General features: G+C 35.0%; 1 protein-coding gene across 2 annotated transcripts; it reads right to left on the bottom strand.

The window, feature by feature from the left end:
- Positions 1 to 321: 321 nt before the first annotated feature.
- On the bottom strand, positions 322 to 15,577 carry LOC127840207 (alkylglycerol monooxygenase-like). Of its 2 annotated transcripts, none has more exons than XM_052368699.1 (11): positions 15,390 to 15,577; positions 13,543 to 13,670; positions 12,973 to 13,124; positions 11,699 to 11,802; positions 10,192 to 10,287; positions 9,373 to 9,505; positions 8,999 to 9,084; positions 8,515 to 8,649; positions 6,467 to 6,586; positions 4,429 to 4,511; positions 322 to 842 (listed from the first exon to the last, which is right to left on the bottom strand). In XM_052368699.1, the coding sequence occupies exons 1-11, from the start codon at positions 15,501 to 15,503 to the stop codon at positions 656 to 658; spliced, it is 1,338 nt and encodes a 445-aa protein (XP_052224659.1). In that variant the 5' UTR covers positions 15,504 to 15,577; the 3' UTR covers positions 322 to 655. The 2 variants fall into 2 exon arrangements, with proteins under 2 accessions (XP_052224659.1, XP_052224658.1); XM_052368698.1 differs by lacking the exon at positions 11,699 to 11,802 and adding an exon at positions 11,061 to 11,164.
- Positions 15,578 to 21,257: the final 5,680 nt, after the last annotated feature.

The following is a 21,257-nucleotide window of genomic DNA, read 5'->3' as shown; positions in this document are numbered from 1 at the left end:
GTAAATGTGGACGCCCGACGACGCACGACGGACAAAGGGCGATCACAAAAGCTCACCATGAGCACATTGGTCTCCGATGGGCTAAAAACAAGATCCGGAGGTCCAATTTTGTTAAACTTTTCATAGGTTATAAAGGTACTCCAACCCTACCAGGATCAGTTTAAACACCTTGTGTAGCGATTTTCAGGTTTTTTATTGTCTTTACATATATTGACCCGACTGTTGTCGTCCCATGCTCTCACATAAAAATCTTGATAGTTATACATGTAGAAAACAGAAATAAAGTAATTATAGAGATGTAGCAATCAGAGAAAACAGAAATTGAAAATATGTTTAAATCAAAACTACAGTACTTACATACATGCAGGTATCACAAGCTTTATTCAACAAAGTATTTGCAAATGTTTTGTTCACATTGCGAATATTTTAGTAAGTAAACTGATAAACTTCAAGTTTCATGCTTTTAACAAAATAGATAGATACAAATAGCAATGGGTAGTTACTTATAATCTCGCACAAATTTTTTTTATAGGGACTAAACGTTGATTAAAATATTAAAAATATTAAAAATGCGCACGAAAGTAAGCTCTGTTTAATATCACAGAATGGCCTCACCACGCCTCGCCTATGCATACATGTATAAAGTTCAAGATACTCATGATGTCTTTTTGTGGGCTACACTTGACCCCCTATTCACGAGTCCATACAGGATCACAAGACTCCATATCGAAACAGATGCCAAATAAAACCAGAACATCGCTGCAGGTAAGGTAGGAGGCAATATTGACCATGACAGGACTATGGCCAGACATCGGAACACTTCTGCAAGGTCTGCGTATTTTCTGGAATCATTTTAAATCAGTTTTAAATGGTCACAATACTCTATGACTTAATTTTAATGTTTCTATAAAACAAGGGATTGACGGCATGCAATACAGAAATTCCTTACTGGTTTTGTAAACAGCCCAAAAATCAAAAGTGTACATTTCCTTCATTCTGCCCTTAACATTTACATTTGAAATGTTTCAGCATGAAAGCAATAGTCCATGTAGTTCAGAAAGATTACAGTTTGTTATTGAATAGGCAACTGACCTCTAATGAAAAACGTTGCGACTTTAAATAATATGCATTATTTTCTGAAGTACTCTTCAAATAATAATACATGTGACATTTTGCATGCGCTAGAAAGGAGGATTATTAATAATCCTCGAAAAACTTTTTATATGTATATCAGGTTTCGTTATTATATCATAAGTGCTTTCCATAATATTTCTATGTTTTGCGTTGGCAGGGGGCAACTGTTTACTGTTTTTAAGTGAGGTTAGTTGGAACTTACTTCCAAGCTGGCGTCGTTTTCGTGTTTTACGTGAAGGAGTAGCGGTTCACCTGGTAAGCCATTTAATATTTACATTTCTTTTTAAAGAATAAACCTTGCGGCTCTTCTTTGTGTATGCTGCCCTGAGGTTTTTTGTTTAAATACCTTTGACTTCGGTATTAACAAGTTTTTGAAGCAAACCCGTAAACAAAAGCTCATTTTGGAACCTGACTTTCTATTTACAAACGGCTCTTTCCTGTACAAAAGGGTTCGACACAAAATACGTACCCATTTTTAATAAAGTGTAATAATTTTCTTAAGTATTATAATCTTTGGCATGTTATTTTGCGCAATATAAGCGTTGTCTTAATAACGTCTTAATGTAGATTTATAATAATTCTGTACAGAAAAACCTGCCGACCAACTGTATCCATAAACATTTTGTCAAGAGTATAGGTTTTGGGTTCCTGATATGGGAGAGAAAAGCATGTTTATCCCCCCCCCCCCTTTCAGTAATATTGTAATGTATTTTATGGCGTGTCGACATTATTCTGATATGAAAATTTGTTTAACCATTCGTATTACCGTCTTTTCAGTTGATGCAGGTCTCAGAGCGCAAATAAGTGCATCTTTCGTTGCAGCATACGTAATTAGGAATTTAAAAATAGTGGAGGACTGAGATACCATCCCCTATAAATGGAGCACATAGCTTAAATGTAGAATGTGTCAAAAAGAATCATTCAACAGAGCCAGGCTATAGCAGCTGATTAAGACACATGAGCCCAACAAAAACATGTAAAGCTGATGTTTGTAGTGTTTTTCTTCATAAAGTCAACAAATGTCTGACATATAATTGGTATTCCACGCAATTAAATTACACCTTTCCTTCCATATATGCCATGATGCTAGTTTATTTCGTGTATTTTATAAAAAATAAACCATTACTTGTGTTACTTCATTTTTGCCAAGTCTCTGCATATATTTCCAAGTGTACTCAGCACTTACATATATAACAAGAAATGTGTTTGTCAGAAACACTATGTCCCCTTCTTCGCCGCTTTGATTTTTTTTATTTTTGTTTAGACCTGGATGGATGACCTTGCCCTTTCACCACTCAAAATGTGCAGCTACACATGCATGCCAAATATGAAGTTGCTATCTTCAATATTGCAAATATATATGGCAAAATGTTAAAGTTGGGGAAAACAAACAGACCAACAGACAGAGCAAAAACAATATGTCCCCAACAATAGTGGTGGGGGACATAAAAATCATTTGGGTCAGAACGAATTCGTAATGGTCCGGACCGTAAGAGTTTAAACCATTTTTGTTTTGCCTTAAATGAATAAAAAAAACAATAATCCTCATTTATCTTACATTTTGAGTACACATGCACAAAAACTGTTTGTTATAAAAGAAAATTATATTCTAACATCCAAAATATTAAAAGTCAAGAAATTAAACAAGAAATTTAAAAAACTTTTTTTTTTTCCCACGTCTACGGTTTTGGAACAAAAAAAACGAGTACAGTTCAAACACCATAGAGCTGAAAGGGCATATTAATTGAAAAAAATATAAATAAATATAAAGTGGCTTACCGGGTTAAAATATCCGGTACCCCTTAACAAAACAAACACGAAAACGACCCATCTTGGAAGTAAGTTCCAACTTACCTTACTAAACCCAGTACGCTCCAGTTTACATATGCCCCCTCCCCATTCAAATGTGAGACGGCTGAATGAACAGATGCAAGAATTGACAGACACACATGTAACATGTAGCAAAATATTATACCATGATTCACGACCAAATTTTACGTTATTGTTAGTTTAAACCTATTTATTTTAGCTCGATTGCGTCGAAAGCTCTCGAGTCCGTTTCCTGGGCCTAGAACCAGTACTTTGTGTCTTTGGGGGAGATCTAAAGAACGCTCCCACGGTGGGGATCGAACCCGTGACCTCCCGGTCGCAAGGCGGACACCATATCCATTACACCACGGCGACGTTATTGTTGAGAAAGTACAATATATATTTGTTATTTTTTTTCTATTTAACGTAACAATTACTTAGCATTTGATTTCTGGTGAAATCATCTTAAATGTCTTATATAATCCCCACATTTCCCTTATCACCAGTTTTGTCCAAGATTCATGAGTACTTACTTAGAACTTGCAGGATCAAGTTACATGAAATGTACTTTAATAGTTATTTTATAACGGCGGACCAACGCAGACGGTCAATGGAACAAAAAGAGCATTGACAAACAGAAATACACAAAACCCATATATAAAAGTGAAGACCAACTTATTTTAATTGTTTGACTTGTTTTAGTACTTCAGTTTTGACAGAACGACAGACGGCGGAACGGCTTAACTGTGGAGCGGAATATAAGATAGACATACAGACAACCTTATGCTAACTGTTTATATTAAGTTTCATAATAATTTCGTATGTACATATTGTCTAATTATATTTATTAAAACAGCACCATTGAAGTCTGGTTTTTAAAAAAGGCCGGTGCATAATTCTGACGCTTGTCTGAATTAATTTACCAAGTTTCCTAAACTTATTTTAGAAATCTAATGGAAAATGGACCGAAAGCAAATGAACAGAACAGACTAGTTTTTGACTTAAGCATGTGAAGCTCATCGTCTTAAACATACATATAAATAAAAGCATGCGTTGAAGTACACACAAAACACACATCCCTTTAAAGAACAGTTAATCTAAATAAACACGAAATAAACATATTTCGTGAACATATTTCGTGAAAATGCCACGAGGATGACGGAGGGTAAACCTATAGTTCGGTGAAATTAATCTGCATTGGACAAATGCACATGTTATGGTCAAAGTAAGTTGAGTGATACATGTGGCACGGAATGGTCATTTCTAACAACTGTGTTAAACCAACAAGCAGTTAAATCAAGAAAGGATGCAGAACAAAAACAATATCATCTAGTTCATAAGGTGTCTATGAACAAAGTTAATATATGTGCAGCAGATAACTTGGGATGCATAATAACACTTCATTTACAGGAAAATACAAATACATGAACAAGCTAACTTTTTAATACTTTAAAGCTTAGAATTATTGTCATTAGATAAATTTACCTTCTGTCATACATTGAGCCAAACACAAACAAGGAAAATATGATGAATCCAATGTTTGTGGACATCACCAGTGTGGCCATCTTCTGAAAACATGGAATAAAAAGTTAACTTCAAGTGTTTATTTAATACTGAAACAAATAATAAACATTTTAATGTGTGTTGGATATTTATATAAATAATATCAACATTATAACTACAGTCCATTGAGTGCGTAATCAGTCTTCAGTGCCCACAAGCTTGATGATTATTTCCAGCTTCAAACCAGTGACACATTTTTCACAGTACACCACTCACCAGTTTCTTGTGATATATTGTTCACAGTACACCACTCACCAGTTTGTTGTGGCATATTGTTCACAGTACACCACTCACCAGTTTCTTGTGATATATTGTTCACAGTACACCACTCACCAGTTTCTTGTGATTTATTGTTCACAGTACACCACTCACCAGTTTCTTGTAGTATATTGTTCACAGTACACCACTCACCAGTTTCTTGTGATATATTGTTCATAGTACACCAATCACCAGTTTGTTGTGACATATTGTTCACAGAACACCAATCACCAGTTTGTTGTGGCATATTGTTCACAGTACACCACTCACCAGTTTGTTGTGATATATTGTTCACACTACACAACTCAACCGTTTGGTTAGACACGTTTCAGTTTTTTGTGACATATTACAGTACATTACTCACAAGTTTTCTGTGAAATATTGTTCACAGCACACCACTCACCAGTTTGTTGTGACACATTTATTCACACTACACAACTCAATCGTTTGGTTAGACACATTTTTCCCACTTCCCACCTCAGCTGTTAGGGTTGGCATATATATCGGCCTACACCACTTTCCTTTATGTTGTGATTTATTGCTAACACTACACCACTCTCAAGTGAGTTGTAATACATTGTTAACCACTCGACAGTGTGTTACATATTTTGTACACTACACCATTCACCTGCTACGTATTTTTTAAATAACACCTTTCACCAGTTTGTTGCGACATATTATACGCACAATACCACAAGCCAGTTTGTAGTGCGCATTTTTAAACAACGCCATTCCCCAGTTTGTTGTGTTATATTGTTCATACTGAACCATTCACAAGTTTGTTGTGACATATTGCTTCTACCATACCACTCTTCAGTTTGTTGTGACATAGTTCACACTATATCACTCACCAGTTTATTGTGACAAATTCATAAACTATAACACTGACCAGTTTGTTGTGATATATTGATAACACTATAACACTCGAAATATTGTTTTGACATATTGTTCACACTAAACCACTCATCAGTTTGTTTTGCCATATTGTTCATTCTTACCATTCACCACTTTTGTGTATTATTTGTTCACACTTTACCACTCACCAGTTTTTTATGACAAATTGCTCACACTATACCGCTCACCAGTTTGTTGTCGCATATTTTCACATTTAACCACTCACCAGTTTGTAGTGGCATATTGTTCACATTATACCACTCACCAGTTTGTTGTGGCATATTGATCAAATAATACCACTCACATGTTTGTTGTGACATATTGTTTACACAATACCACTCAACGGTTAGTTTTGACATATTGTTCACAATATAGCACTCATCAGTTTGTTGTGACATATTGTTTATACTATACTATTCACCAGTTTGTTGTTCCATATTGTTCACTCTTTACCACTCACCAGTTTGTTATTACATATTGTTCATGTCATACCACTCACCAGTTTGTTGTGACATATTGTTCACACTATATAACTCACCAGTTTATTGTGACATATTCATAAACCATACCACTCACCAGTGTGTTGTGACATATTGTTCACAATATACCACTCATAAGTTTGTTGTGAGATATTGTTCGCACTTAACCACTCGCCAGTTTGTTGTGACATATTGGTCACACTATACCACTCATAAGTTTGTTGTGAGATAATGTTCGCACTTAACCACTCGCCAGTTTGTTGTGACATATTGTTCACACTTTACAACTCACCAGTTTGTTGTGACATTGTTCACACTATACCACTCACCAGTTTGTTGTGGCTGAGAGCCTGATGCCAAACCAGCAGGATGATGAGGTAGTGGACCCAGATGTAGACTGTTCTACCCCAACTGATATTCACATCATACTTCTTCGTTTTGGACTTAACCTGACAAACAGATTCTGAATGTATTTTTAGATGAAAAGCTAGATACCTGTCTGATGACAACTTGACTTGCCAATGAAAATTCAAACAAGAAACATAAAAATGCTACGAAACTACATGTTCAAGTAAAGCCTCTACAACGCTCAAAATAAACCAAAATTTCGTAAAGTATTTCGTTAAATAAAGTTTACACCTAAACAATCAGTTATCCTTATAGCAATAGCCACACTTTCAACGCTAGATGTGGTGTGATTATATAGATTTGTGTAGATACAAAATGCTCGTTTTTATTTATTTGTGAAACATTCAATTCCATTTAATTTCTCGCGAATATATCTATTAATACGACACACGAACACTAAAATGGTACCATGTTAGTGTTCATGTGTCGTATGAATAGATATCGTTGCGGGGAATTAAAATGGAATGAAATATGCAAAAAAATCAAAACAAGCATTTTGTATCTACAAACATCTATTGTACCAGACCACATCTGGCGTTGAAATTTCGGCAATTGCCATACGGAACACTGATTTCTAGTTATTTAACTTTATTATACAAAATATATGTACGAAATTTTCATTGATTTTGAGTAGTAATGGGGCTTTAATTAAGTTTTTAGTTTGGTTAAAGTAATAATTCAATCTCAAGTGGTGATTTTTTCCTTTCTAACTAATAGTTCAATGGCAGTCTACTGTTTCCCTATTTTATTGTTTGTAACCAACAAGCTACCTACAAACAAATTGTTAGTGCAATACCTCTATCAAACAGAAATTATTTAGACTATCCCATGTTTCTGCATTTAAAGTGACAGTGATCGTGGAATTTACCCTTTTACACCTCAAATACAATCTCAAACTAGGCGTCAATGCTAGTTTTCTATATCCCACGTTTCATCAAGATTGGTCACGACAAACTTATTAACAGGTTACAACCTGATTGCTGTTGTCTATTTGAAAATACAGTAACTAAAACCAAATGGGCAAAAAAGCAATCTGAAACTAGGTCTAAAAGTAAGATAGCTACACACAAATTGTGATTACCATATCTCCATCCAAACTCATGTATTTGAGCAAAAACTGTTTTGTTTTATTTTTGTAAAAGTGATCTTGACATAATATCCCATAAATACAATCAAATCTAAGTCACCATAAAAGCATGTTTTTTCCAAAGTTTTATCAAGATTGGTACATAATGACATAAAGTAATTGACCACAGCTTGCCCCCATATCCCAATCTTCTAACCAGGATTTTCAATTGTGTTGAAATCCTGGTTTTAAAATGTTTCTCAAACAGTTGACAATCTTGCCTATCTCTTTATAACTTTCTAACATGGAGGACTTATCACATCTAGTGTGACGTTGACCTTTAATCTATGAAGAAGGTGTTGCATGCCACACACGGCCATAGCATTGTTCATATGTTTGACAATACAGATGATAAATAACAGTCATGACAAGATCCATCATGCCAATACTTGACCTTTTAGCACTTAGTCCGTTGAATTTTGAGCTTTTGACATAACATTTTACACACTCTACATGGTTATTCCTTTTAAAATGTCTTGATAAATAGTATTTTAATTTACAAACTGGAAAAATAAGATTATTAATTCCATATAAACGTTTTACCTCTTAGTTTTAACTTGACATTAACATTGTTGACATTTGTGTTGCAAGCAACATGTAGTCTTGATATAATGATAATGTGTGCTAAGTTACTTTTAAAGTGTGCAACAATAAAGTTCCATTCCTAACAAGATTTGAAGGATGCAACACCTGACAAGATCATTTCTATACAGTCAGAAAAGCTTTACCCTACTTTTGTAAAACAAAGAACTGATCAATCGTAAGCAGGGTAAACTAATGCCCCTTCATCATACAATTAAACATAAAAGATCTCATTAATTGCCATACATGTCATCCCAATACCTCTGGTATTTCTGCATTGATTCCAAGGCGGGGTTTGCCTGGAGCCCATCCTGGACCCTTCCAGAGAACAGACAGCTTGTTGGAGACTCCCTTCATGCTCCACACTGACTTTATGATGTGTACCAGGTGATGCAACTGTAATCATACATCATAGGCAGCAGTACAAAATCTCCATCCACTACCAGTGATGAGCCTCATATTCTATCTTAACTGGCACTAAATTGATACCGGGTATTTGTTTTACTTTACTTCCATAAAAATCCATTATGGCAATAAATGCATACAAACTTAAGAGCAAAACAAGTTTACTTATTTAAGCTTTTTTAAGGTTTATTAATACAAATCAAGCAGGCAGCTGTTTTACAATGTAAGTTCAAACCTGCATAATTTTATCCACCACTATATCTACATTTATTTTAACTGATATTTATACCGGTTAAAACGAATTCTGATTATTTTATAATATTATGTATGGACAACTTACCTGTGCATAGATTGGTTCCCAAGTGTCTATATTATGAATAAGGCCATACACAACCTTTTCATCCCTTCTTTCTGCCTCAAATGTTCCTGGAACAAAATAATGTGACAGAACTGTACATTTTTTGTAACCTCTCTTGCCATAAAAAATCCTGTTTCTCATTTCACTTCATGCAAAAAGCTTTTTTCAATAAACATGGAAATTTTCATGTGTTTTATTCTTCAATAAGGTATAACACTCATTTGACATTATTACTTATTAATTACCTTACATCATGTATACAATTAATATGCATCCTTACTAGTATTCATTAATTTATTTAATTCAACATAAAGTCAACTTTACTACTCATGCTATATTGTATGAGGCAAGCTCACCAAAGAGCCTGTCCCATATGATAAAGACGCCCCCGTAGTTCTTGTCGATACAGTATGGGTTGCGGCCATGGTGCACCCTGTGATGACTGGGCGTGCTCAGCACCCACTCCAGGGGACCCAGGCGGCTAATGGTCTGTATGCAGATGAAATAGAATCATATTCAGTAGATATTTATATCTTGTTTGAGAGTACTCATCAGAATTTCAGTCACCTTCAAATTCATTGATTCAGGTCTTATACATCAAGAAAAGTATTAATCATTTGTTTATCATGTTTTCATTTCGTTCAAGACACCAGTTGACCAGACTAGACCAGATACATCAGTGTGCACCTAGACCAGACACATCAGTGTGCACCTAGACCAGATACATCAGTGTGCACTCAGACCAGATACATCAGTGTGCACCTAGACCCGATACATCAGTGTGCACCTAGACCAGATACATCAGTGTGCACCTAGACCAGATACATCAGTGTGCACCTAGACCAGATACATCAGTGTGCACCTAGACCACATGCATCAGTGTGCACCTAGACCAGATATATCAGTGTGCACCTAGACCAGATACATCAGTGTGTACTCAGACCAGATACATCAGTGTGCACCTAGACCAGATATATCAGTGTGCACCTAGACCAGATACATCAGTGTGCACCTAGACCAGATACATCAGTGTGCACTCAGACCAGATACATCAGTGTGCACCTAGACCAGATACATCAGTGTGCACCTAGACCAGATACATCAGTGTGCACCTAGACCAGATACATCAGTGTGTACTCAGACCAGATACACCAGTGTGCACCTAGACCAGATACCTCGGTGTGGACCCAGAACTGGTAGACCAGGTTGAACTGTGTGTGTACAAGGAATATCGAGGGTGGCAGGAACAATGCCAGTGGCAGGTAGAACACCTGGGAAGACAACAAGAAATCCAATTAGAGGTTATAGCCATAAGACAATGAAAAATAAAAAAAACATCCAAATGATTATATAGTTATTTTCACATGTAATGGCATCTACAGTTCTACAATATAAACAATGAGATCACACATCATGTTTGGTGTGTATTAAATTTTTGTTTTTATTAATAACATCTGACAAACTTATAAGATGACTACATGACTTTTCTATGATCACTTAATTATATTTTGAGTTGAAGCAATTTTTCTGGAGATTGGATGATGTTGTTGCAATTATACTGAAATGCATGCTGGGGTTATTTTAGTACATGGTACATGATACATACCTGTGACATAAAAAAGGACCACAACATCCGAAAGCTGCTGTGTAACTACTATTGTGCTCATGGGAATATTGTTGCAGATGTATAGTAGGACTTATGGTATAATGTTAACAGAACATGGGCCAATAGAGACAGTTTGCAACTACTATCAAGTTGAACATTGGTAACGTAAAACTGGTTTAACTCTTTCAGTGCTGGAACCGAATTTTAAAGGCCTTTGCAAACAGTTTAGATCCAAACTGTTTGCTATTCTGATAGTATTCTTTGAAAAAAATCGGAAAAAATGCTAATTTTACAAATTCAGCAGACAACATTTTAGCAGACGACAAATTTCCCAGCATGCAAAGGGTTAAATATCAATGCATGGGTAAAGAGGCTCAAATTGTGGTGAATGCCAAGTGGATAAATCTTTGCATGAACAGGGCAGTAGGTAAGAGATACCCAGTTTGCATATCTATGCATGATGGACTGTCGAAGGGCAGTGGTGAGGTTGTAATCCTCAGAACTGTGATGGGTTTGATGTCCCGCCCACATGAAGTTTACCTCTACAACATCACACAGACTTTCATCATCATAGACTGTATGTACTTTTTTTATAAGAATTGGTACTTAATGTTTTGGTAAACCAGTGTGGTCTCACGTGTGAATGAAAACACACACAAAAAATTGCATTAACTGTTTTTTTAAGGCAAATCTGAAGGAAACAAGTCTTGAAGTTTGCATGGGGCTGTGTTTTTTGGTCTGATGGTTATTGACAAAGAGTATGTTTGTAAACGGTAACAGAGTATGTGTAAGTAGGTCAAACCAAAACCAATCATTAGTTTGTCAATGAATATCCAAGTATGTTAGCCAAAGGATAGCCAAAAAAGATGGTCAAATCATAAACAAGAAAATGAGCATCGCAAACAATAACTCAGTGCGACAACAGTTTACCTGGTAAGGCATTAAAAGGATAGCTATAAACGACAAGGAATAGTTCAGTAAGAAAGCCAAGAGATACATACAAACAATAGAGAGCTTAATGTTGACATTGTAAGGAATATCAGACAAAAGTGGCACACAAACATGCATTTAAGTACCCAAGAAAAGTACTTCTGCAGGGCAGACTGGCGCAATGCCGTTGAGAGGTTATAGTCCTCAGAGCTGTGGTGAGTCTGATGGCCTGACCACACTAGGTTTACCTCTGCAACACCAACCACACTGTATACATTGGAACAGAAGAATAGAGAGTCGTCTTAAATCCAATCTTTTTGATGTTTTTTTTTTCATGCAAACTGAAATTCAAGCTCAATGATATTTGCATTTAAATAAAAAAATTACAATGAATTTGACTGTTATATTTAAAAATGTTGTTTCAATTTCGAATCGCCAACAAAAATATTATTAACATAGATTTATATCATTATTTTAAGATATATTCATAATTGTTATCTTAGTATTTAAAGTAGTGATTTTTTCGTACTTATACTTTCAAGTAAACCATTCTGAATAACCAAAGTTTTTTCAGTAAATAAGTGGTAAAAAAGATTCTATTTAAAAACCTCTTCTCTAAACCATTATTGGACTTAAGCACTAGTACATACATAGAATTGTAAAAGCTTTAATCTGTGGTCAATGTTCATAGCGTGTTTGTGTCCCATATTAGGACTAAAGTTTCTTAAGCAACACATTGGATATTTCATACAGTCATAATTTACAGTAATTTGCAATCCAGTGCAAATAAAACTGGTCAGCGGTTGTGAGTTTATCTATGGTGTTGTAAAATTGATCTGAACATGTAATTTGGAGCTTGAGATGCAGTACCATATCAAAGTGTCATTGTATTAGGACACTAGTTATCAATTTCTCTGATAAACTGTTCACAACTTACAAACAACATGTTCGTAAACAATATTACAGTTTCATACCCAAATGTATAACTTTAAATATTGCTTATAGCTGAATATTTTATGCAAAATACTTATGCAAACTTAACATTAATGAACTAAATGTATTCTTTGATTGTATTAAAGTATAATCTTGATATTTTTAACTCAAAGGCTTTATTTTATGCATAGGCTTTATTTTTTACAGTTAAGAAATAATCAGTTTTTTAATCAACAATTTGTGAACAAGGAATTGTAATTGTATTAAATACTTAATGGATTAAAATTGTTGATTGACAACCAAACTTGTGATTAACCAATCTCTTATTATACTTTCATCGCACATTTTAGAGGTACTGGTAAATGTGACAAATGAAGATTCCTAATTCATCATTAGAAGCATAAAAACACATTAAGAAACACGTATAAGACATATTTTTCTTTACCCCTTATACCAACCTAACAAAATCAGTGCCAATTATACGCACCATGTCCAAACCTGTGAACCCAGTAGTAGGCTAGGTCTACCCCCAGCAGACATAGCAGCCATGTCCAGGGACTGTCCCAGGGAAGGGTCACAAAGTTGAAACGCTGGTAGAACCACACATAGGCAGCCAACTCCGTGGAGCGAAACAACAGCCTGAAAAAATGTACATGTTCTTTTTATATTTTTAATAGACATAAGATAAAACTGATTTCAAAAGTTAAAGGGTTATTGAAGTATCACATGCTGAAATACTACATTTAAATTACAATTAAAATGACCATTTGGTTGGGAAATAAATGCAGAATTATTTATTTGACACATAGATACTTTTTTTGGTTCTGCAAAACATTTGAATACAGTTGTAAGTATCAGCCTTAACTATGTTGTCAAGAATTTCATTGAAGTTAACAACATTTGATTAATTGTACCATTAAATTATATATAAAAAATCGATCTCATTCTTGTTTCTAATTTAGCAATTTTTCATCTGTTTAGAAAAAAAAAAGTTAGATTATATATAACTTCTTTCTGGAAAATGCTTATAATATTTTTACATTTGAAAATTGATTACCCATGAAGTAGTGAGAGCAGCCCATTAGACAGTGAACCCAGACTGTCGTTTAGTCGGGGAGTTGTTTTACCTGTCCCATACAACACCAGCCACTCCAAAATGATCAGACTTGCAAAGTATGGCACAGCCTAAAAAGAAAAGTAAAGTTTGTCACAACAGTTTAAATAAGAAGTATAGCCCACAACTGTCAACCATGATGCCACATATAAATATATGAAGGCAGTTGATTGAAACAACTGTGACCACTTTGGCGTGTCCATTATTGACAGTGCAAGTCTGGTTAAAACCTCTAGAGCTTGTACATGTAGTTTCAAAAAAAATTAATTAAATTGTTGTGCTTTATAAGTGTATATAGACTTTCAACCCCAGTGTAGAGGACTACTATACAATATTGCATTCTTAATTCATTACCTGTCTAAACTATCAGGATTCAATATAATATTAATTCTATAACAGTGTATTTATTATAATGTTATTAAAGAAAGTCTAATTCAGAAAGGGGCATTATAAGTTTGTGAAATTTTCAAAGTAGGATAATAAAAATGACACATGCAGAACTTCATACCACAAGTACAAACGCCTGATGGACAGATCGTCCATTATTTAAGCATAATTGTTTGTTGTTTATTTTATTTTTAATTTGCTTAAATGTTGGCAAAGAGACTTTCACATAAACAAGTTGAAATGTTTTGAATCGGAAAAAAACAACATTTCTTTATTTTATCCCTTAAGAAATCTGTTTTGTTGTGGACATTAAATTCATTTGTAATTCTGAAAGAAAAATAATAATTTGTGTGAGAAAAATAAGTTTTTTTTAATAAGTATTAAGAAAATTGTTTTATTTGAAATACATGCAAGGCAAAACATTGAATGCTAAGAACTTAGAAGAAATAAAATGTAGTGGAATGACCGGATATGCGCCATACCTACAAAAAAGTTTATTTGGTGCAATGATTGATCATTTAAACTTTCAAATGTCTGGGTATGACTGAATAGCGGAAAGGGCCGCTTTCGGCGGAAAGGGCTGTCGGTGTTCAGAAAAGGCCTAAATTAATTTATTTTAAATGTTTAAAAAAATTATTTATTTAGCCCCTTTCCGAAGACCGAGGCCCCTTTCCGCTTATAGCACTTTCCGTAGTGCTCGCCCCTTTCCGTTTCTTGTATCGAACGGCATTCAAAAATATTGTATATTTTAATAATTTCTTGATGGATTTGAATGAAATTTAAAATATAAACACAATGTAAGGTGCTGTTCATGAAAATACCAATAAAAGTTTTAAAAACATTGAAAATAAATAAATTTAGGTACTTTCCAAACACCAAAAGCCCTTTCCGCGGAAAGGGGCACTTTCCGCTATTCAGTCATACCGCAAATGTCCTATCCCTTATTTTCAAGTATTGGCCCTCCTCATAGTATTGTGACTTTAACGGAAAGATCTCAAGAAGTGATTATAGGGAACTAAGTCTAGCCAGTATTTTGTCAAAACAATGCTGCTGTAAATGCAGTTTTCGTTGTAATGTCCAAGAAAATACATTTAGCTATATATTGACATATAACACATGCATGCTTTTCTTTTGTTCACTTCCAAAATTCGTATGTATTCATTAAGAGGCCCGATACTACAGATAGACAAGCTATACATATAGAAATTGACCACGCCTAATAACTATAATATATTCCAGTCATTCAGTTTCAACCAGCTTTTGACGTCTCATTTAGTTAACTATTTTTTTGAATTTCAATTGATACTCTTCTTTGCGAGTTGACCCCGGAAGTGAATTTTGTAAGAAGGAAAAAAATTAATGTCGGCTTATTCAGCTTTTCAATGAGAATGACAGCGATTTACCTGATCAACATAGTCTGGTACATCCTCCACGTTTTCAAAAGACGATTCATTTGGAGAAACAAGAATGAACATCCGCCGTAGCCCAGAAACTGCAGGAGATTTCAAGATATCCATCTGTACTTGAATGGTTTTATGTAATTGCGTATTATCGTATTGGACTTTTGACAATTGTGTGTGCGCTTTCTCTATATTAAGGAACGTACAAAGGGAGAAAACTTCGCATTTTATCATATTCGGTTACATTTCACTAGTTTTTATTCAGACCTTTGCGCAAAGTTTTCCATTTGAATCTATTTAAATGGATTCGAGCAATGCTGGAAACTTACAAGAGCAAGGAATGTAACAATGACAATTGGTTTATTTGTAATGTAAGGCCTCCGGCTCAAAATACAAACGTACATGCAGTAATCATAAGTAGTGGCATGGTATATAATATTAACAACATTAATGGTAAGACGTGTTAAGTAAAAACATTGCGAGAAAAATGGCAGGGCTCGTGATGTTTGTATATGTAACGAAAATAAAATGAAATCTTAGTTAAAGGGGCCTTTTCACAGATTTTGGCATGTTTTGAAGTTTGTCATTCAATAGTAGTGCAAATACGGAGAGATTTATACCACAAAAACTGGTATCCGATCATAAGCAAGGAGTTTTGCATATCAAAATGTTCGTTAGGTTCTGTAGATTGTGAAAGTATTGATCATAAGGTTCAAAAGCGCTGCGGGGGGGGGGGGGGGGGCTGAGAAATCCAAGATGGCCTGCGTGGGTGTAGTGTAACCTGCGTGGGGTTCACCTTTCCTTTAAGAAACAAAAAAAAATCACTTACTAAGTATTCTTTTTTGCAGAGAAACCCTAAACCTCTTTGTAAGATCAGGTATTGAGGCAACTTACACAGAGTGTGCCAGTATTTTCCATTCTTACTGCCATAACAGATCTTGGCCCATACTTTGTTCCTTTGTCACGTATTTTCGCGACCTTCAAAATTTTTCTTCGACCTCTAAATTTTCGTACTTGTACGATACATGAAGACAATTATGTCTGTATATACTCTGTGTGTGTTGGGGCTATTGCTCATCCCTCTTCATATTACAAGTGAAGACCCTGCATCTAGTTACATGAAAAATATTCATGAAGTGACAGACCCATGTCACAGTCTTTGGTTAAACTTTGCCAAACAGATACCGACAAAGCAGGCAGTTGCTTTATTGAACCAATTTTTCCAGTTAATTAACCATCATAACCCAAATTCAAATCTTAAGTTGTATTTCGGGCTGTGTTCAGGTCTGCTCACTAGAAAAAAGAGGCAACTTTTTGGCAGGAACCGTCTCACTTTATTCTACTTATGTGTATTACTCATCCTATTAGGAAATAATACAGAATCAAATCCAGGTTCAGTTAGTTCAGACTTATGTGGCACTTGCAATTTAGCAGTTAAATGGCATCCAGATAGAGGAGTCTTTTGTGAAGACTGTAATACATGGTTTCATGCAGAATGTCAGGGCATGAGTTCACTTACATATCAGTATCATTGTGATCACTCAAATGAACCGTGGCAATGTACAAACTGTGGTGTATTTCATTTTAACTCTACTTTCTTTGATCACACAAAGTCTATGCAATCAGATCATTCATTGTCACATGTCAGTACAGACAACTCATCCGTCCTGACATGTATGCAATCCCTAGGCTCTGGGCAGCAAGCACCCTTACACTGGAGCACACCAGTCAGTAAACAAACATGCATAACTATAAACTCTCAATCTATGAGACACAACAAATTACCAACTCACAAATCACAGTATGTACAACACTTAAAAATTGTGACTGTAAACTGTCAATCTGTTAAGAAGAAAAATTTAGCTTTCCAATGTATGCTAGCTACTGTAAAACCTGATGTTGTTCTGGGTAATGAATCATGGCTCAAGCCTAAAATAAAAAATTAAGAAGTTTTTCCATCTGATTACGATGTTTAGAGAAATGATCGAAAAGGCAGGACAGGAGGCGGGGTTTTTGTACTGGTTTCAAATAAGTTTAGAAGTCATGCTCCTGTGGAATTAAAATCTTCATATGAAATTATTTGGGTAAATATAAAGCAAAATGGTAAAAAAGACCTGCTGTTCTGCAGTGCATACCGACCTGACAGGGATTTTACATGTATAGACGAGCTGGATCGTACCATCAGTCTGACTGATAAATTAAATAGTACAACCCTAATTGTGGGCGATGTCAACCTTGGGGAAATCAATTGGAAAAATAAAACTGTAGACTCTAATGCTTCACACCCAGAAGAATGTAACAAAATTTTTAACTTTGCAGATACGCATTCATTAAACCAAATAGTTGTTGAACCAACAAGACTATCTGATACCACTAAGAAATGTCTTGACCTGTTTTTCTTGTCTAATCCTTCTTTAGTCGAAACAGTTAAGGTCATTCCAGGTTTTAGTGATCACTGCATCCCTTTTGTTGATAGTTTATCCTCTGCTAGAATAAATCGGAAAGAGAAACGGAAAATACTTCTGTTTGACAAGGCTAACTGGTCGGAAATCAAAACTAGTATAATAAATTTTATAGATGTAAACAATATTAATGATATGAATGTCCAGAAGCTTTGGGACAAATTCAAAGTCTGTCTTAACACACTTGTTGAAAAATAAATACCAACTAAAACTGTTTCTGGCAAGCAGCATCTACCATGGCTGAATTCTGACATTAAAAAGCTAATGAAAAAACGTGACAGGACTTAAAGCAAAATGAAAAAAGACTAAACATTACACTTTACTTCCAAAAATTAAGAAGATCAGATCATTGATACAAAAGAAAATTCGTAACTCTTATTGGGACTACATGAACAACATAATATGTGATGAAACAGAACATAAACATGGGACAACTAAACGTTTTTGGGGGTTCATAAAAAGCTTAAAAAATGACTCAGGTGGTGTAGCACCCTTGAGGGATGATGGGGTCTTAAAATCTTACCCCAAGGAAAAAGCTGAAGTCTTAAATAAACAATTTTCTTCTGTGTTTACTAATGACACAAACAGCTCATATCCAGATCTTGGTAATAGCCCGTTTAAAAACATGCCATCAATTAATATCACGGTAAATGGTATTAAGAAACTCCTACTCAAACTGAATCCTTACAAGGCAGCAGGGCCAGACCAAATCAAACACAGAATCTTAAGGGAATGTGCAAATGAAATTGCACCTATTTTTACAATTCTTTTTAACAAATCACTTATTTCTGGTTCTGTCCCTTCTGACTGGTCCATGGCTTTTGTATCTCCTATTTTTAAAAAAGGTGAAAAGTACCAAGCTAGTAATTATAGACCAGTCTCATTTACATGTATTGCTTGTAAATTGCTGGAGCATATCGTTGTTAGTAACATCTTAGACCATCTTGACAACTTTAATATCCTGGTAGACAACCAACATGGCTTTCGAGCCCGGCGGTCTTGCGAAACCCAACTTGTGGGTTTTATCCATGACTTAGCTTCTACCATGCAGAGAGACCAGATGGATGTTGCCATCATGGATTTAAGCAAAGCCTTCGATTTTGTACATCACGGTAGATTGTTGCTGAAACTAGCCCATTATGGCATCACGGGCACTACACACTCTTGGATTAAAGCTTTTCTTGGTAACCGTAGTCAACAGGTTGTTGTAGATGGGGAAACTTCCACCATGGCCCCTGTAATTTCTGGCGTACCCCAGGGATCAGTTCTTGGGCCTCTTCTGTTTCTGCTCTACATTAATGATCTACCTTCGTCTGTGAAGTCAAACGTCCGTCTATTTGCGAATGACTGTGTCGATCATGTACAGATCCATAAAACTTTGGCTGACACTATTCAGTTTCAGAGAGATCTATATAGTCTATCATTGAGGGAGCTGAAATGGAAGATGTCTTTTAACATAGAAAAATGTCATATTATGCATGTTACGAGAAACCGTAAACCATTAACAACAGCCTACACTCTTCACAGTCAACCTCTGTCTGTTGTAAACCAAGCCACTTACCTTGGCGTTGAAGTAAGCTCAACTTTAAACTGGTCACCTCACGTAAATAAAATTAGTAGTAAAGCAAGCCAGAGCTTAGGTTTCTTAAAACGAAACATTCATTCTTCTAAAATGGAAACTAAGGCAGCGGCATATAACAGCATTGTTAGACCATCCTTGGAATATTGCTCTAGTGTGTCGGACCCTAACCATCAGAAAGATATTGATAAAATTGAAAATGTTCAGCGTCAAGCGGCCAGATTTGTTACGAATAATTACAGCAAGACACCGGGCACGGTCACAAATATAATTAAGGATTTGAATTGGAATACCTTGCAATCAAGAAGACAACAAGCTAGACTCATTTTGTTCTATAAAATAGCATATAATCATGTTTATACATTCCATACATTAGACACTCACGCCATCACCATCACATGGCATACCAAATACACCCAAGTACAGCTGATTACCACAAATTTTCTTTCTTTCCAAGAACAGTTGTACAATGGAACACACTTGCATCTTATGTAGTCAGCGCTGATACGATCCCTGGATTTAAATCAGTGCTGTCTACATCAGTGTTCCTTCCTTAGATCACATGTTTCTGCTCTTATCCTGTTTTTAACTCGACTAATATTCTCACCACATGCACAGTTGTATATGTATATATTTAAGTCTTAAGGGCTTAAGGTGTTAGGTTTTGCACCTTTTTTTATCACTGTTGATAGGATCTTCCTGAGTGGATTGAGTAACTCGGGAAACCTATCAATCTATTTCTTTTTAACCCCCCCCCCCCCCGCACACACATGGCCATAATGTATCAGTAATGAACATAGCCATTATTATAAAAGAAGATGGCGTCCAAGATGGCCGCCAAAGAAAGGACAGCCACTATTATATCTATTTATATGAAAAAAAATCTTTCTTTTTCTTATTCTCCTTTCTTGTTTGTGAGATAAATTTTGCGTAAACTTCCGACCTCCTATTTAATCTTTTTTTTGGTTTGCAAAAAAGTAATAAGTTATATTTTTGAGACATTTTTTCACTAATTTCTTACTAAAATGAAGGGTTAGGGTCAGTATTTATATTAATATCTGAAATAACAGTCACCGGAATTAAAGTATGTCATCAAATGATACTTAAGACATTTGGGATTACACAAAAATAAAACTTTTCTATACATGATTGGTAAGGTTATTATCCATTTGATGGTTTAACGAGTTTGGTTTATGGGAAATTTATCAATGGACCTATGGTAAGTTTCTTATGTTTGATAAAACTTTTGTCTATATTCTCTTTTATCAGCATCAACACTTTCATACACAACCACAGCATTAAACTTGCGCATTCATCTTAAATTATAAAAATAACATTATTTTATTATTTTAATAGCTTAATCAGTTATCTAATCCATAGCTGTTTTTCACAAATACTCCCCTTTGATAAAAATATGTCATAAGAGTCCGTCTGCAGATTTTAAAGGTCGTGTGTTTTTAAAGGTTTTTTCCTTTCTGTGTATCGATGTTTGGATGCAGAGCAACTATTTTGGTATGTATCATTTAATTATACAAGTGATTTATATTGTAATCATTTACCTTTGTTGTATAATTTAGATTAAAACTCAAATTATTGTATTGATGTAAGTGCTGTCCAAAGCCATTTATGTTTGGTGATGCATTAAACATGAAAACAAAGAAAAGGCACATGAATGTCTCAAAACAAACGTGTCTTTAAAAGTAGAATGTATTTTTAGTTTAGAGCAAAAATTATACATACAAAATAATAACTATTAATCAAGTCCCACATCGATTTTTATTAGAAACTTGAGCAGTAGTCGGATAGGCACTAGTTACCGGATACAATAAT

This window comes from Dreissena polymorpha, chromosome 1, assembly GCF_020536995.1.
Source record: "Dreissena polymorpha isolate Duluth1 chromosome 1, UMN_Dpol_1.0, whole genome shotgun sequence".
In the NCBI taxonomy this organism is placed as follows: Eukaryota; Metazoa; Mollusca; class Bivalvia; order Myida; family Dreissenidae; genus Dreissena; species Dreissena polymorpha.
This window is presented reverse-complemented; position numbering and strand designations above follow the sequence as displayed.

Excerpts from the sequence above, each read along its gene's own strand:
- LOC127840207 (XM_052368699.1), bottom strand. The coding sequence starts at position 15,503 with ATGGATATCTTGAAATCTCCTGCAGTTTCTGGGCTACGGCGGATGTTC. Across the intron at positions 13,671-15,389 it reads TACCAGACTATGTTGATCAG|GCTGTGCCATACTTTGCAAG; the intron begins GTAAATCGCTGT and ends TTTTCTTTTTAG. Across the intron at positions 13,125-13,542 it reads CTGCTCTCACTACTTCATGG|GCTGTTGTTTCGCTCCACGG; the intron begins GTAATCAATTTT and ends ACATTTTTTCAG.